Source organism: Oryctolagus cuniculus, chromosome 12, assembly GCF_051225735.1.
Source record: "Oryctolagus cuniculus isolate XC-2025 breed Fujian yellow rabbit chromosome 12, ASM5122573v1, whole genome shotgun sequence".
Classification (NCBI taxonomy): Eukaryota; Metazoa; Chordata; class Mammalia; order Lagomorpha; family Leporidae; genus Oryctolagus; species Oryctolagus cuniculus.
In genome coordinates, this window is record NC_142878.1 from 86,795,611 (window position 1) to 86,814,081 (window position 18,471).

The following is an 18,471-nucleotide window of genomic DNA, read 5'->3' on the forward strand; positions in this document are numbered from 1 at the left end:
ATCACCAACAGCATGAGCTGAACGAGGCTCACAAATGCATCCTTGCTGCATTTATGAAACATGCCTGACAGAGGAGCCACTGGGAACAGTAAAAAGGGGACACGCTTGGTGGACGGCTGGGCAGGGGCACTGCGTGAACATACCTGGCACATTTCGGTGATGGTGTCGTCAAACACTCCTCCAGCATCATCGGCCCCTTCTCCAACCAGCTTCACCTTCCATGCTCGGGAGGGCAGACGGAGATCGGATGCATTCAGTTTAACTACTTGTCTTGCTATCTGGACAAAGATGGGCTTACACTTCCGACCTCTTCAAAAGCAAAGGAGATTTGAATGAAAGACAACTCTCATCAATTTGCCCAAATCACCACAAAGATCACTTGAGGATGTCTTCCCATCAGTGAACAAATTGGTCCAGCTCCATGACAGAAAAGCCCTGTGCAGGGCCCACTCAGCCCATTATTATTAAAGTAGGTTCTGTTACTATTCAACTTGACAAGTGAGGCAGCTAAGACTCACAGAGAATACTTAGTAATACTTTTCATCTAAAGAAATTCCAGATAGCTAGTGAAACACATATACATATGCCAACCTGGTTGATATCCTCTTTACAGTAATTTGAGGTCCATAGTTTTTGCCTTGAACCATGGTTTTTCCTATGGAGCGCACCATGGGAAGAGTGTAGACTCTTGGGGCTAATAAAGGCCGAAGCTGTCCTTGCACAATGCCCCAGGTTCCAGCGTTATAATGAGATGTGCTGTTCTGTAACAGAAAATGAGGTTATCAGAAATGCTATCATCTAAGGCTACAAAGAAATAGCACTTCTCACTTTTAGAATAAAGGTAATTTTTGAAATGTATATTAAAAGTACAAACCGGGGCATTATTAATTGTTACTAACTTTAAAAAAAAGATTTATTATTTACTTATTTGAAAGGCAGAGAGACAGAGAAAAAAGGAGAGACAGAAAGAGAAAGAAACCTTCTACACACTAGTTCACTTCCCAAATGTCTATAATACCTAGATCTGGGTCAGGTCAAAACCAGCAGCCAGGAACTCCATCCTGTCTCTCACATGAGTGCCGGGGTCCAAGTACTTAGGACATCCTCTACTGCCTTCCCAGAAACATTAACAGGAAGCTGGATTGGAAGTGGAGCAGCTGGGACCAGCACTGGTGCTCTGACATGAGATGCCAGTATCTCAAGCAGTGGTTTAACCCACTGTGCCACAACACCAGTCCCTATTAGTAACTCTTAAAATTATTTTTTTTGATAAAATATGATTACTATAATACAGGAAAGGATACAAACATGTACATACAAATGAAATTATCCATAATTCCACCATATTAGATACAGCCCTATTAACACGTTAATCTATTTCCTTCCAGTTTTTTGTGTGTACACATATAACATTTTTCATACTGTTGAGATCATACTGTTTACATGATTTTCAGATTTTCTTAAAAAATTTTTTTTGAGAGGCAGGGTTACAGAGAGAGGGATCTTCCATCTGCTGGATCACTCCCTAAATGGCCACAACAGCCAGGGCTGAGCTGATCTGAAGCCAGGAGCCAAGAGTTTCTTTCGGGTCTCCCATGTGGGTGCAGGGGCCAAGCACTTGGGCCATCTTCTACTGCTTTCCCAGAGCCCTTAGTAGGGAGCTAGTTCAGAAGTGGAACAGCCAGCAAGCACTCAAACAGGTGCTCATATGGAATGCGGGTGCCACAGGCGAAGGCTCAGCCTAGTACACCACAGCGCCAACCTCATGTTTTTATCACTTAAATATTTAGAAATATTTCTCCAAATAATTGCAAATAATTTGTTAACATTCCATATAGTGCACATAGTAGTCTGCTTCCTGGATAATTCTCTACTTCCAATAGTGATTTGTCAGATTTTTTTTTTTAAAGTTAGAAAGGCAAAGAGAAACAGACAGGGAGATATACAGAGAGAGCTTCCCTCTGCTGGTTCACTCCCTAAATGCCCACAACAACCAGGCCTGAGCCAAGCTAAAACCAGAAGCCTCCAAGTCAGTGGCAGGATTTGAGTACTTGAGCCACCATCTACTGCTTCCCAGTGCATTTGCAGGAAATTAAGTCAGAAGCGGAGGGGCCAGAACTTGGTACGGGGGATGCAGGCATACCTCAGGCAGTGAATTAACCACTGTGTCAAATGCCTACTCTTGTCAGATCTCCAGGACTGGTTATCCAAGAGATTTTTGACTAACAGCTTTACAAATTGATACACATTTTGGCAGGCATGCCTACAAATTACACTAACAACTCCTAGGGCCGGTGTTGAGGCACAGGTGGTTAAGCTGCTGCCTGTGACACCGCCATCCCACATGAGCACCAGGAGAAGTCCCAGCTGCTTGATGTCTGGTCTAGCTTCCTGCTACAGTGCCTGGAAAGGCAGCCCAAGACACCCTGACTGCTACCCATGTGGGAGACCAGGATGGAGTTCCAGGCTCCTTTCCTGTCCTCAGCCTGGTCTAGGGAGTGAAACAGCAGATGGAAGATCTCTCCCTCCTCTTTTTCTCTGAAATTCTGGTTTTTAAATAAATAAAATGAATCTTAGGGGCCGGTGTTGTGGCACAGCAGGTTAAAGCCTTGGCCTGAGGCGCTGGCATCCCATATGGGCACCAGTTCTAGTCCTCTGCTCCTCTTCCAATCCAGCTCTCTGCTATGGCCTGGGATAGCAGTAGAGGATGGCCCAGGTCCTTGAGCCCCTGTACCCACGTGGGAGACCCAGAAGAAGCTCCTGGATCCTGGCTTTGGATTGGCACAGCTCTGGCCATTGAGGCCATCTTGAGAGTGAACCAGCATATAGAAGACCTCTCCCTCTCTCTCTCTCTCTCTCTCTCTCTCTCTCTGTTTCTACCTCTCTCTGTAACTCTGTCCTTCAAATAAATAAAATAAATCTTAAAAAAAATAAAATAAAATGAATCTTAAAAAGAAAACAAAAGGGATCAGTGCTGTGGCACAGCAGGTTATAGCCCCTGTCTGTGGTGCTGGCATCCCATATGGGCACTGGCTCAAGTCTCAAGTGCTCCACTTCCAATCCAGCTCTTTGCTATGGCCTGGGAAAGCAGCAGAAAATGACCCAAGTCCTTGAGCCCCTCTACCCACATGGGAGACCTGGAAGAAGCTCCTGGTTCCTGGCTTTGGATCAGTGCAGCTCCAGCCATTGCAGCCATCTGGGGGGTGAACCAGCGGGTAGAAGACTTTTCTCTCTCTCTCTCTGCCTCTGCCTCTCTGTAATTCTGCCTTTCAAATAAATAAATCTTTAAAAAAAAAAAAAAAAAGAAAAGAAAAACAAAAACTAGTCACCTCGCACTTTTTTTTTTTTTTTTTTTTTTTTTGACAGGCAGAGTGGACAGTGAGAGAGAGAGAGACAGAGAGAAAGGTCTTCCTTTGCCGTTGGTTCACCCAGGTACTTATCCTGGTCTCCCATGGGGTGCAGGGCCCAAGCACTTGGGCCATCCTCCACTGCACTCCCGGGCCACAGCAGAGAGCTGGCCTGGAAGAGGGGCAACTGGGACAGAATCTGGCGCCCCGACCGGGACTAGAACCTGGTGTGCTGGCGCCGCAAGGCAGAGGATTAGCCTAGTGAGCCGCGGCGCCGGCCTCACCTCACACTCTTCTTAAATCTCTGGCCTATCCTATAAAGATGGACATGTAAGCCAGGTTTACTTTTAAAGATCAGAAGGAGGGAGAGAGAGATCTTCCATCTGTTGGTTCACTCCCCAAATGACCGCAATGGTCAGAGCTGGGCTGATCCGAAGCCAGGAGCTGCTCCTGGGTCTCCCAGGTGAGTGTCAGAAGCCCAAGCACTTGGGCCATCCTCCTCTGCTTTCCCAGGTGTATCATCAGGGAGCTGGATGGCTACTACGCCATAGCCCAGGCCACAGAATGTTCATTTGTAAGGAGACAAAAAAATCTCCTAAATTTTTCACATTTATTTATATAACAATGTTGGTTCTGTTCTAATAGCTTTCTGTGCTTAACTTTTTTTTTTCTTCTTCTTTTTTTTTTTTTTTTTTTTTTTTTTTTTGACAGGCAGAGTTGATAGTGAGAGAGACAGAGAGAAAGGTCTTCCTTTGCCGTTGGTTCACCCTCCAATGGCCGCCGCGGCCAGCGCACTGCGGCCAGCACACTGCACTGATCCAAAGGCAGGAGCCAGGTGCTTCTCTTGGTCTTCCATGGGGTGCAGGGCCCAAGCACTTGGGCCATCCTCCACTGCATTCCCTGGCCACAGCAGAGAGCTGGCCTGGAAGAGGGGCAACTGGGACAGAATCCGGCGCCCCGACCGGGACTACAACCCGGTGTGCCGGCGCCGCAAGGCGGAGGATTAGCCTAGTGAGCTGCGGTGCCGGCCACTGTGCTTAACTTTTAAAATCATATAACAGATTTTGAAGAAAACATATGACACACCTAGCTATTCATGCTTCCTGGAGCTTTGGGCAACTACAGAAGGAGGATCCCTCTTGTGTCCAACAGCACATGAACTAGCATTAAATCGGAACATAACTGTTGTCTTTTTTGCTTCCCTTGATGTGGAGAATACAGGAAGTATTAACCATGACAGAGTTTCCCAGAGGTTGGGAGAAAGCCCAGGACCTGAGGAGCATCCCCAGGGCACTGTCTTCCAAGCCAGCATGTGTTACCTGGTTGTTGGGGCTGAGGTTCAGGAGCCTCCAGGAGGAGTACATGAGGTCGGAGAAGTGGTAGAGCAGCCGCAGCCTGGCACGTACGGTGTGAATGCTCACCTCCCTCAGTGCCCCGTACTGTGGGGGTACTGCATCGGGCAGGCCCAGCTGCAGAGGTACCGACACACCTGCCCAGAAAGCAAATGGGTGCTTAGGAAGCAGAATTCACGGCTTTCCTTTTCAGCATTTTGAAACATTTCCAACATACAGAGAAGATGAGATAATTATATAATAGGAACCCATTCATACCACCTAAGTTCTGTAATTAATATTTTGCTGTATTTGTATTTTTATGTATGTATCTTCTGCTATCCAGCAATTCATCTTAATATTTGGGGTATATTTATGTTGGTTTTCAAATCAGTTTTTATTTATCATTAAGGAAATCTGGTCTTTTCTCCTTAATTTTGTTTCCCATTTAATAATGGTACCTAAACAATTCCTTTGTATAAGAAATAAGAAAACCAAGCAAGGCAGTCAAATTCTTCCTTTCAAATTCAATGCCATCTTTGTAATAACACAAGGTACAGGAAACGACCAGGCAGGCAGTTCTGAAATATGAAAAAGGATAGCTTAGCAAAGCCACCTCCCACTCGCACCAGGGATCTGACAGAAAGAGCCCACGGCAGAATGAAAGATACGGGTGTGTGATTCCCGTAGGCTTTTTACTGTAAGATTAAGAGCTCTGTAAGAATAAAGGCTAAAAAGCCTGCATCCACAGCTCCTCTCATATAAAAATGTACAAGTGACTGACAATTATTCCATTCCCAGAGATACTGTTCCCACTCCTGATAGAGGCTAACACGCGGAGCGTTTTCGATGCGTCCAGCGCTGTGCTAAGAGCTTTACACAGAGCTCTCCATAACCAGCGCTATGACTGCCCTCACTTTACAACGGGAGGCTGCATACGGAGGAGCCAGGACTCAGGGCAGGCAATGTGGTCCCCGAGCTGACAGTGAGACCCTGGAAGCTGAGGGGCCCTGGGGATTCTGCAGTCATCAGCACCCAGGCAGCAGTGCTCATTCTGGAGCCCGTTGTCTACAAACCATCTCCTGCCTGTGTGGAGTTTGCTTGTTCTCTTAGATTAAGTAGAAGAAGAAAAAAAAAAAAACCTCAGCGGCGTCTGCCCTGTGGACCTGTGGCTCAGAAGTAGGAAAGACAGCAGAGAGGGAAGAGAATGTAATGTGGCTCTCTCAGGGCAATGTTACTGTCTCAGGCTCCCCAGGGCAGCAGAAAGAAAGGACTTGAAGGCCTGGATATGAAAGAGCTCAGATTTGAGGAAATGTCAAAGAATGGCATACACAGAAATTAAAGTTTCCCCCTATTTGTGGGGAGTACAGAGGATGGCTCCAAGCAGAGAAGGTCTGTGGTTGAGATGTTAAGCATACAAGTACACATTCTGTTTTTCTTCATATCCTTTTGTAGGGCTATAAGAATTTCCTAATAAGAGTTAAGCAAGCTTTACAGAAAGCTTGAAACAATGTACTGACCTGATACACAAGAGTAAAACAGCAGGCACCTGAGCGGGCACCTGAGCTGCCTGAGCTGCTGTGCCAGTGCAGCCAGCATATTTCCAAGTGTAACTGGAGTGAGGAATTTCACCAGTGGTCTCAGCACTTCTAATCTTTATTCGGAGAAAGCTATGATTTCATTTCTTTGATATATATTAAGGAATACTTAATTGCTACTCTAAAATTATGAATTTTTGTTTGCCCAAGTGATGTGTTTGAGTTTACAGTTGTAGAGAGGGACTCCTTCATACAAAGTCAGTAGAAGAAATGCCTGCTGGGAAGTCTCTATGGTACAGGTAGCACAAAGAATACTATGGTTGTGTGGGGGAGCTGCTTGACGGTTCAGAATGACGCTGACAGATTTGGCACTGGCAAGCAAACATTGCATCTGGGCATTGTTGGAAATGAAGCTGCCAAAGCAAGGATATTCTGTCCATCACCTGGTGCTCTGGGTGGCACTGGTGGCGCCGTCCACGCAGCACTGTGGCAGCGGCCAGCTGAGATCTGCCGAATGTTTTTCCCTTGCAGAACTGTTACTAGGGTTGGTTCTCGAACGTGGTTGGTGTGGCCTAGGCCGAGCTGGGAATAAGTTACAAATCAGAGATTCAATTAGAAAAAGGAAGCGAGGAAGCCAAAATGATGAAATTTGCCTTAGATGGTAACAAACATAAGCAAATTACTATCTGTACCAAGCATCAGCATCAATGATGAAATAAATTCTGATTTTCTCTATAATAATGGTTCTCACAGCTCAGACTCTCCTGAACACTGAGCTGCAGCAAAGTCATTCCAACTATAGCAGATGAGGCTTAAGGACTAACATATCACTGAATTCCGTGTCTGCAAAGGGAATGAATTCTAGGAAAGTTAAAAGCACACACAAAAGCAGATTCTTTTCCCTAGATCTCTGTCTGTAGGCTCTGATTGGGATGCCCAGTGTTTCAGTTGCTAAGCAACTCAGCATTTAGGGAAGAGCATGCAAAGGCCCTGCTAGGGAACTCCCAAAGGAGTCTTCAGCATTAACTTTCCTCTTGTCAATTCAACATGCAACCACAACAAGGAGTGCCTTCCTTGTCTGTTAATGTGGTGATGAGGAATACAGAAACCAAAAGGACGCTGTTAGGAATAAAGCTAGCCCCTGAACTGAAGGGTCATGGCTCTAGGGGCAGCCACACTCAGAGAGGGCTTATAGAAGAAGGGGAAGTAGCTCTGCAGGTGGAGCCAAAAGTGACTGTAGTAGCAGGCATCTCAGAAACCGCCCATTGAAGTCTTCCCCTCCCCCACACGGAGAGGAGCTGGACACAGCGACCCCTAGGGTCTTTCTCAACCTCGTTTTACTTCTCTGAGTAATGAGGCTGTCAACATTTGCCACAGAGCAGCACACACACTTCGTATCCTGCTGTACTAGAAAGTACAAAAGCAGCACTGCTCCATTCCTCCTTACTTCCAGGTCAGCGGATGCTGCAGTCATGAGGATAATGCTGTGATGACGACAGAACTGAGCCAGCGATGAGGACCACCACACAGCACTGCTCAGTACGTGCCAGACCAAGGAAGCCAGATCACTGTACTACACTACCAGACTTTTTACAAAACCATGGTACACTATTTCTTTGGACACAATTAAGAGAGAACTATGTAAAACTGAACTAAATAAATGTGTCATAGCCAAGTGATGTACTTGGAACACCGTGGTAGGTATTTGGAGTTTCCTAGTTTATCCCTTTCCCTAGTGGGGAGTGTTGTCAAAATGCTAGGATATGGAAGAGCAGAAGCAAAATAAACATTCACCTGTCCTTCAGAATTGCTCCCCCAGGCATACACATCGCCAGTCGATGCCAAAGCAAGCGTGTGCTCAGCTCCGACTGCCACGTCTTCGATGACCACTCCAGCCAGGACAGGAACTTGCTGTGGTCGATTGTGATTACGAGCACGACCCTCTGGCAAGCCTATTAAGCGATCTGAAAAAACAGCAAGAGGAAAGGTTTGTAGATGGCACATCACAGTCCTTTCATTTTTAATCACTTAACTTTTTATGGTGGAATGGCAGCAACATAAATAACTCAGGGGGCAAAAGCTGCTATTCTGACAAGGACATCAGATTTTTAGAAAATAAAATGCTAGAAGCCACATCTTTACAAAATGACACGGTCTCCTTATTCATAAAGAGGATCAAATCTAAGACCAGTAACTTACTTCATACCCAGAGTTCCTTCATATCCTTATGCTTGAAAGGACTGGCAGGAGTTCACAAAGGTCCTGAAGTTTCTTGCCTTTTAAAAAAGACATCTTCCATCTGTCTTGTCCTCAAACTTCAACCTCTCCCTTTACCTTGCCAAAATTCTAGAAAGTGCTGCACAATGTCCTTTAGGCCCACTCAGCACTGCCCTGAAACTGTACTCAAAGCCAATAGCGCCTAACTGCCTACCGCAGACTTCTTCTCAGGATCCAGCTCAAGGAACTCCAAGCAACTCTATGTAACCTTCTGATAATGTGTCCTCAGCTCCTTCTGCCCAGATGACTCTGTACTACTGCGGCACAGCAGATACTGCCCTCCCTACTCTGTTCAAGGCCAACTCTCCCAAATCTTGTTCTCCTCACATTCCCCAGAGTTGATTCTCTTCTTTCTTAAATTCTATACTTTCTCCCTGGAATTGTAGATTCCATTAATAAGGCATGAGACTACTACCAAAATGTAGTTCATGTTCAATCTTACATTTCTATAACCAATCTCTGGAGTTTGAAATCCAAATTCTCAATAGCTTGCTGGACTTACATGCATCTAGGGTAACGACCCCATTCAACCTAAGGAAAACCAAGCTTCTTATCCTTTCCCTACAAACAGTTCCTGTCCTTAGTCAGAGTCATCAATGTTCTCCCAAGACCAGAAACTTCACTCATGGTTTAATTCTTCCTTCCCTTCACTCTCCCTCTGTCACCACAACTTGCCAGGAAGTTGCTCTTAAGAGGGTAAATTTACTGCCAAGGAGCCCCACAGTGAATGTCTGGGTTATGAACCTACTCAAGATCTGAACCTTCAATGCCTATGAATTCCTCCAATTCCTATGATTTGCATCCCCAATCCTTGGAAGTGGTGGGGAGTGAATCAGGACACAGAGCAGCTCTGGTGAGCAAAGCAGTATCTGGAGAGCACGGCGGGGCAGAAGGGAGGTGGGGAGGGACCTTGGCAGGTGCTCTTCTAGCAAAAGTAAAGGCTATAGCATGAGGAACCTTAATGAGAAGGGGAGTTCATTTTTAGAATAAAGTTTGTGAAAAAGAAGTGAATAGGAGCTAGTGAATGAGAATTTCATGGCCTGCTTACCCCCAAGAACAAAATAAAAATGACTTTTATTTAGAGTATTTTCTATGAAAACAGAAGGCAAATGTTTCTATAATACACATGTGCATGACGTAAGCTAAAAAATGCCTTACCTTGACCAAAGGTATACACGTGACCATCTTTAGTCAAAGCAACAGAAAACTGAGTTCCACAAGCAACCTTTTTTATTCCAATACCACAAAGGACATCTACTTTCTGTAAAACAAAAGTGTAAAGTATACACTTTAAGACTGAAAAGATGGCGGGGAGGGGGAAGCCATTGTAGTCCATAAGCTGTACTTTGGAAATTTATATTCATTAAATAAAAGTTAAAAAAAGCTAAAAAAAAAAAGACTGAAAAGAAAATACTTTTTTTTTTTAGATTTATTTATAAGTCAGAGTTACTGGTGGGGGGAGCAGGGGCAAGGAGGGCGAGAGACAGAAAAAAAGACACAGATATCTTCCATCTGCTGGTTCACTCCCTAAATGGTCGCAATGGCTGGGTCTGGGCCAGTTGGTAGCCGGGAGCCAGAAGCTTCATCCAAGTCTCCCACATAGGTGCAGGGGCCCAAGGACTTGGGCCATTCCCCACTGCTTTCCCAGGCACATTAGCAGGGAGCAGGATCTGAAGTGGAATAGCTAGGACTGGAACTGACCCCATTATGGGATCCATGCACTGCAGGCAGTAGCTTAACCCATTATGCCACAATGCCAGCCCCAAAGAAAATACCCTTAAACTTGCCTGCTGGTATGTATAATCTCAAGCATAGTCTCCAAGACAGGAATTGTCTCTTACCTGTCCCACCCAAATTCATATTCCTAAATGTTACTTTCTCTAGTGTCCTGCAGATCAACTGAATTTGGGAGAGAAAATGTGACAGCAGGGAAATGTGGTTAAAATCCCCAGGACCTTCATGAAATAGAAGCATCCTTCTGGGCAACAGAGAAAAAGAGAATCTCATGACCTTCTAAAGAACCCTGCAAGGCCATGTAAAGCTGTGGCTTCTCCCTGTTTGACATTTTTAGCTTTCAGAGGTAATAACTGCTTTTCTGCCTCTCTGTATCCCTAGCTGAATATTCACAAGTGTAGCTATCAAGTCGTCACAGGTTATATATGATGGTGAATCTGACACTGAATATAAATTGAGTACTTCTAAATCATGCTACTGGTTAAATGTGTCAGGAAAATCCATGTAAAAGAACTGACAAGCAGAATTCTGTAGAGCCTAGAACTTTCTGTAATGCAAATAATATCTTCTAATTTTTAAATTACTTAAAAAAATTTTTTTTTATTTGAAAGTCAGAGTTACAGAGGGAGAAGAAGAGACAGAGAGATCCTCCATCTGCTGCTTCACTCCACAGATAGCCACAACGGCCAGCGCTGGGGCCAGGCCAGAGCCAGGAGCCAGAAGTTTCTTCCAGGTCTCCCACAAAGGTAGCAGGGACCCAAGCACTTAGGCCATCCTCTGCTGCTTTTCTAAGCCATTAGTAAGGAGCTGGATTGGAAGTAAAGCAACCAGGACATGAATCTGCACCCATGTGGGATGCCAGCACTGCAAGCGGTGGCTTTACCTGTTATGTTACAACGGCAGCCCCTAGCTTCTAATTTTTTTGTTCATGTACTTGAATTTCCTTTCTCTTGTTCTTTAAAAGGAAATGCATACCTGCCTAATCAGGTGGTGATAAGAAGCTGAAAGGACAGTTGCAAGCAGAGGGTTACAACATATTATTCAAGGTTCCCTCACAAGACACCCTGGAGGTTTGTGTCTCACTCTTTCTTCTCCACATGGGAGCAAGTCCTACAGCTGTTCAGCAAGTCTACAGACAGGCTTGTCCTTGCATAATTGTTACAACTAGTTTAGCTACTAATGGCTCACTTAAAATCAAGGTTCTTGAAGGCTAGAAAGTCAAGAATGAGCAACAGAAGCTTCTAAAGCTCATTATTCATTAGCAAAAATGTTAAAGGTAAATTAATTCCAGTAAAAAAGAGGTACTGACATAGATGAAACTTACAATGTCTGAAAACCTGGATTAAAGGCAATACTGACCTGAGGTGAAGATTTTGCAGTGGAATTCCCTAAACCTAATTTTCCATAGTCTCCATCTCCAAAAGCCCACACCATGGAGCCATCTGCTGACACAGCCAAAGTGTGGTTTAGTCCACAGGCCACCTGGAGAGATAACAGGGTATTCAGTAAGGGAAATCACAAGACCTAAAACACATAAGCCTGCTTCAAGGACTCTTTTCCACTTCGGTGAAAAACTTGGCTATGTTTCCAAAGATTTTATTGGCTTCAGGGCCTACAAATATTAACCAAATTGCATCAACATGAAATAATTCCTAATGTCAAGAAAAAAACAACTTTTCTCTTCAAAGTGAAATTCTTCAGACATCTACAGCTAACTAGAATCAGAGAATATTAAGACGGGGGAAAGTACACGTACTTCAAAAATACTTGTTTGCACCAGTCTAAGGAATGATATAGAAAAAGACAAAGCGGCCGGCGCCACGGCTCACTAGGCTAATCCTCCACCTTGCAGCACCAGCACACCAGGTTCTAGTCCCGGTCGGGGTGCTGGATTCTGTCCCGGTTGCCCCTCTTCCAGGCCAGCTCTCTGCTGTGGCCAGGGAGTGCAGTGGAGGATGGCCCAAGTACTTGGGCCCTGTACCCCATGGGAGACCAGGAGAAGCACCTGGCTCCTGCCTTTGGATCAGTGTGGTGTGCTGGCCGCAGTGCGCTGGCCATGGCAGCCATTGGAGGGTGAACCAACGGCAAAGGAAGACCTTTCTCTCTGTCTCTCTCACTGTCCACAAAAAAAAAAAAAAAAAAAAAAAAAAAAGACAAAGCTACCTCACTTCCAAGTTAGGAGATATTCAATGTGTACAGGACAAGCGGCAGTTACTGCTCCACAGCTGCAGCTACCAGGGATGCTGCAGCTTTACCATCTAACTCAAAGCAATCAGACAGGAGCCACGACAACCTGTCCTGTGTAAACAGCTCTAGCCAGTTGTATTAGTACTTTATAGAGGGAGTTTAAAGAACACTCACATCCTGAAATAAACCATTAGTTTGTCATATAAGCAAACAAACCTGAATGACTTAAAATGTGAATAGTCACATCGGGAAAAACGTCATGAAAAATGATCAGTTAGATCGAACAAAATATACATAAGGTTAAGTACAGCTAGTGATCTAGGTCTTCCTGACAGAAAGTTTCTAAGTGTACCCAGGAGAGATGAGAAGCAATAACCAGCTGGCACATGCCTGTCCAATCTGATACCCCTCCAGTGCAGTCACTCTCTCTGGCAGCTTTTTGTTAGAGGTGTTTCCAAGACCCAGACGTCCATAGTCACCATTCCCAAAGGTGAACAGTTTGCCATCTGAAGTCACCACTGCTGAGTGCTTGAAGCCACAAGACATCTAGAGGAAACCAAGGCGAAACAAAATTAAAGGGAGATATTAAGAAATGAACCAGTCATTTTCAGCTATTAGTATAGCAGTAAAATTTATATAAACTTCACTGACAATGCAAGATCTTGAAGATAAGAATATTCTGTCTGCCCAAGTGGTGGTTCTGTTCCCCCAAGTTTAATCTGCCTCACCAGCCCCAGGAGGATCAAGTTCAACAGTAGGCTTTGGAATAACTGTTGCTACTCTTTAGTTGTGTGCAGATGACCTAGAGTAGATGAGATAATAAATGGGGAAATTCTTTTTAAACTCTAAGGTGCTATCTAGTATTACATTATTTTAAGTCACTAACTGGTTTTCCAGAAAATGCACACAAATTCAATTTTTTCTAACAGAAATGGTAGGCTGAGAGCAAAGTTTTCCACTTATCTATCAAGTACCCTGAGTCAGGAGCTAAAACCCCACAGTGTTTTGTCTGAGGGCCAGGAGCATCCCAGCCTGGGCAAACCAACTGGTACAAAAAAAGAAGTCCACCATTAACAGCAAAGCCTAGTCAAACTTCTGAGGAGCTCAAGAATGAATCTGAACAATCAAAAATAGTGTGTCTCTTAATGACTGTGTTGTATATTTTATTATCATGTCCCGATTTAAGAATGCTATTCAATAATGCGTATATTTATGTCAAAGGCAAACTCATCCACATCCTGCCTGACCTGCACCACTTCTTCTCCTTGTAAGGCCTCGATCTGCCTGGGCCGCCGCTGCCTGTCGCTGTTCCCGTGGCCAAGTTTACCATAGTCACCATCTCCCCAGCTAAAGACTTCACCGCTTTCAGTCAGGGCCATCGAGTGCCCATCAGAACCACAAGAAGTCACCAGCTGGGTCACCACAAAGCCTGGAACAGAGCAGAAACCCAATGGATGTCACTGGATGCTAAAATTCCCCTTTACTTGCAGCTGCTACAGAATGACCTCAAAATAAAAAAACATCAAAACATTATTGTGGAAATAAAAATAATTTATTTAATTTCAAATCAAATTTGTAATCATAAGCTAGCATACCTGGGAGGAGTTACATAACATCCTGATGATCACAAGGAAGACGAGGACAGCAGCAGTTATACCACTAAGGACTATGTTCTAGACACTCTTATAAACATTCCACCTGGTTTATCTCATTTCCCATTTTCACACAGAACCTAGGAGGCAGATACTAACATTTCCATTTTTTTTTTCAACTGGGAAAACTGAGCCACAAAGAGGTCTAGCAGCTTGTACAAGATCCCAGAGCCAGGGACCACAAGGATCAGACAGGAGCAGCCCCTGTTCCTTCCTACTGCTCTACTCCTCCCACTAGATCTCAAGGAAAAGAATTTACAGCAGTCTTAGGAATCTGTTCTTAACTCATTGTTATTTTATCTTTTATGTTTCTACTTAAAAAAACAAAACCTGGGTTATCTTTGTAGGCTTCAGAGTCAAAAGCCAGGGAGGCTCCTGCTGTGGTTCCTCCAGAGGTATTCTTTCTGCAAGTCACACAGAACCTTGACACCCTTTATAATCTTCAGCTCACTTGCAGATTTCCATATAAACTTATTTTTAATGTTAATAAAATACATACATGCATGATTGCTACTGCTATTAATAGGTACCTAATTACACTTTTGCAATTTTAAAGAATGTGTTTATTATCATCTGGAAGTCTCAAAAAGTTAATTCTAACATTGCTCTGATAAATAACTGGCAAAATAATATAGCTTAAAATATGGAAACCAAGACTATACACATGCCTAAAAAATTATTCAAAAACAGTGAAAATCCTACATGTTTTCATCTAGTAAGGTCTGAGGAAAGTTCCAACACAGCAAACATTCCTACAGTTAGACCACAGTTTTTGACCATTTTTAAACTGAGGGTAATTTTACCTTGTAAGGCTGAAATAACTGTCAGCACATGAAGGTCATCTGAATTCCCTTGTCCTAATCTGCCGTAACTTCCTTCCCCACAAGCCAACACTGTGCCATTGGCCTGGATGACAAAGGTACAGTTCTGACCACATATGACCTAGTATGAAAACACAATTAAATACATATTATCCTTTTGTTTAGGCAGGTAGGTAGATATTTGCCTGTAGGTGTAAGAGGGGCTGAAGAAAATGAAAAGCTGTAAAGAAGATAAATATATGTGCATTGGAACAAGGGAACAAGTTCTGGAAGCAGGACCCAGCCTTGGGTGTGCCTCCCCCAGCCCAAGTGTTCTCCCTGTCCTTTATGAAAAGGACCTCACTGAACTGAGGAAACAACACGGCTGGTCCAACGAGGTTAGGACCACTGGACTGAAGGAGTCATTTCCTTCTCCAGTAGGTGAACCCTGATGGCCAGCTTTGTCCAGAGGGATCTGTTCAGGGGAAATCCACATCCAAAAATCCCCCACTCAGACTTTCCCAGAAGAACGAAGAGGGGAGAAGAAACAGGGGACCCATACTCCTGTCCATAAAATTCCCAGTCTGAATGCAGACTGAGTTCTCGGTCCTTTATTTAGACACCCGCCAAGTCTATCAGGTGTAGGCATTTCTGTCTCTTCACTGTTTTCAATAAAATTCTCTTCTAATGGCCTTCTTGTCTGTTCATGGGCTTCATACTTCCTTGTCGGAAAAACAAGTTCCTGGGTTTCAAACCAGTGATTACACTTTATTACTTAGCTTCAACATGTACACATTTGAAATTATTCCCAGACATACTCAGGATACTTTGATTAATTCTTTTCTCTTTTTACTAAAGGGAAAGAGCTGATATAACTATGGGGTTCCTATAAGCCCTTGATTACTACAAAACTGTCTGCTTAACCACGAGCTGTATGAGTCTTATCTAAGCCTTTGGAACCACGCTATCTAGAGGGATTTCAGCCAACTGTGCAGAATTTAAACAATTACATCAAAAACAAAATACATAAAAGAAGAAACAGGAAATAGGAAATGGTGAAGGGGAACTATTAAAGACCTGGCTGGAAAGAAACAGAAACCGGAGGGGACATAGAAACACACTTGAGAAAGTTAATGGAAAATGGAATTAAAAGATAAGTTTATTTTGGTACAAAAATTTTTAAATCCATGCATAATTTTTTTCCCATATGCATTTCCCATGAACTTTCTGAAGACTCCTTACATGCATGATTTTTAACTTTTTTGCATCAAGATAAACATTTTTTTAAAGATTTATTTATTCACTTGAAAGGAGGAGTTACAGAGAGGGAGAGGCACAGAGAGAGAGGTCTCCAAATAGCTGCAACTGCCTGATCTTAGGCTAAAGCCAGGAGCCAGGAGCTTCTTCTGGGTCTCCAACATGGGTGCAGGGGCCCAAGCACTTGGGCCATCTTCCACTGCTTTCCCAGCAGCATCAGCAGGGAGCTGGATCGGAAGTGGAGCAGCCAGGTCTCAAACTAGCGCCCATATGGGATGTCAGTGCTGCAAGCAGCAGCTTAACCCACTGAGCCACAGCACCAGCCCTAGATAAACATTTTTTTTTTTTAAAGATTTACTTATCTATTTGAAAGGCAGAGTGACACAGAGAAAGAGAGAGAGAGAGATCTTCTGTTTGCTGGTTAATGGCTGCAATAGCTGAGGCTGGGCTAGACTGAAGCCAGGAGCCAGAACTCTGAGTCTCCTGTGTGGGTGCTGGGGCCCAATTATTGGGCCACTTTCCACTGCCTTCCCAGATGCATTAGCAGGGAGCTGGATCAGAAACAGAACAGGTAGGACTCAAATCAGCCTGTGGGATACTGGCATCACAGGTGGCAGCTTAACCCAGTGCACCACAATGCCAGCCACCTAAACTTATCTTTTAATTTTCCATTAATCTTTTTAAGTCTCCTCATATACAAAAAAGAATAGTACAATCTGAGATGAGCCAAGGTAAAGAAGAATGAAAGAGAAAGCAGTGACTTCAGAAGGTGTTTGGAAATACAGTACCTCAATTATGAGAAGGGAACGTGTCAATGAAATCTGGCTGAAGATCTGAGGAAGTTTATGGACTCAAAAAGAGATCAGTGGTTCCTAACTAGCATCTAAATGTCCATAAGCACATGCTCAGCAGGCCTACTGTTTCATGATATCAATTCATTACACTTGGAAGCCATAAAAATTTAGGAATTTGCCAATTAAACTTCTTACTTTGAAGGTATACATCATGATTTTGTTTAACAAATCTCCACAATGAACAAGCTCTTTCCTATGATAAATTACTTACAACAAAGGAACTGCAATTATCAGTTCCAAATTTTCTTCTCAGTTTCTTTACCGGTTCAGTTACCTGTTGGGCCTGAGAGAATGATGGAGCTGCAGCAGGAACCATCACGTTTCTTCCAGCCTCTGCCAGCTGCCCATGCCTGCCAGCACCCCACAGGTAGACATCACATTTACCTCCCAGGTGCCAGTCCTGGAAAACCATGATCATTTCAAAATTAGATTTCTCCATTTCTTCAAACAAGTATGTACTGAGCTCAAGTGTGTGCCAGCCTCTCGGGGAGACATCAGGGCACAGACACACAAGCATTCAGAATAAAAAGGATTTACTGAAAACCACCAAATAATTATCTTCATCTTTACTGACCTCAGGTCTAGAAGTTGCCCAAGACATAATTTGTTCATCCATGCCATTAATCCACTTACTGTTATCCTGCAAGACAGGATAAACATAAAGACACATCCTGTTTAGTGAAGATTTTATCTGTTTTTAACAACTAAGTCTTATTTCTAAAAAAAAAAGACATAATATCAATAAGAAATTAAAAGCAATTTTATACTCATGTCAAACCTTATGCATTTTTAATATCTCCCTTTATTCACTTCATCAATGGCTTCAGTGTCCACATACACAAAATGACATATTTGGGCCAAATGGGCAAAGAAGGACATTTTCTGATCAGAATACTCTATATTTAGATAATCGTTATCAGCTCATATTTGTCTGTTTATATGATATTTATATTTATATATTCAAAGGCTTATTTATTTAAGTATTAACTGAGTGAAGTGGCTGTTGGAACAAGTGCTGGGCTGCACTATCTACATAGGTATTTTATCTGTATCACAGTTACTACAGCTGGACAATTTCAAATATAGTTAGGAACAAACGTCCACTGGAATGCTCTTTCATATTTTTGATGCTGACTACAGACACAATTGAAGTGTCAAACAAATTAGAATCTATGTAGCACAAATCTCACAAGTTGGCCAAAAAAAATGTTAAAACATATACAACTAATGCATTAATATAAGGTAATATTAGTATTAAATTAGCATTACTATAATAAATCATTAGTAAGAATGGATAAAAGAAAACGGAAAAGCAAAGGACTGTGTCACTGAGAGCCAGCAGGTTTACAAAGCCTCACAGTTTTTACATAATCAATCACTGTCACCATGGAGGCCTGCCATCAGATTAAATTTGAGTACCTGAAAGAAAATACTTTCAGCTTATCTAAGGGCATGCTTCTAGCTTTTCAAGCTTGCAAATACTCAGGAAGGGTC

At 43.3% G+C, this 18,471-nt stretch overlaps 1 protein-coding gene across 1 annotated transcript in view; it reads right to left on the reverse strand.

Annotated features, from left to right (window-relative positions):
* HERC1 (HECT and RLD domain containing E3 ubiquitin protein ligase family member 1) overlaps positions 1-18,471 on the reverse strand; it is a 224,691-nt gene that overhangs the window by 8,549 nt on the left and 197,671 nt on the right. The window contains exons 63-74 of the mRNA XM_089310529.1: positions 17,552-17,617; positions 17,252-17,377; positions 14,870-15,008; positions 13,662-13,843; positions 12,805-12,960; positions 11,587-11,709; positions 9,652-9,754; positions 8,011-8,180; positions 6,660-6,798; positions 4,667-4,836; positions 592-761; positions 144-309 (exon numbers count right to left, since the gene is read on the reverse strand). Of these exons, the coding sequence (XP_089166655.1) occupies positions 144-309; positions 592-761; positions 4,667-4,836; positions 6,660-6,798; positions 8,011-8,180; positions 9,652-9,754; positions 11,587-11,709; positions 12,805-12,960; positions 13,662-13,843; positions 14,870-15,008; positions 17,252-17,377; positions 17,552-17,617 (1,710 nt within the window). The remainder of the gene's footprint in view (positions 1-143; positions 310-591; positions 762-4,666; positions 4,837-6,659; positions 6,799-8,010; positions 8,181-9,651; positions 9,755-11,586; positions 11,710-12,804; positions 12,961-13,661; positions 13,844-14,869; positions 15,009-17,251; positions 17,378-17,551; positions 17,618-18,471) is intronic.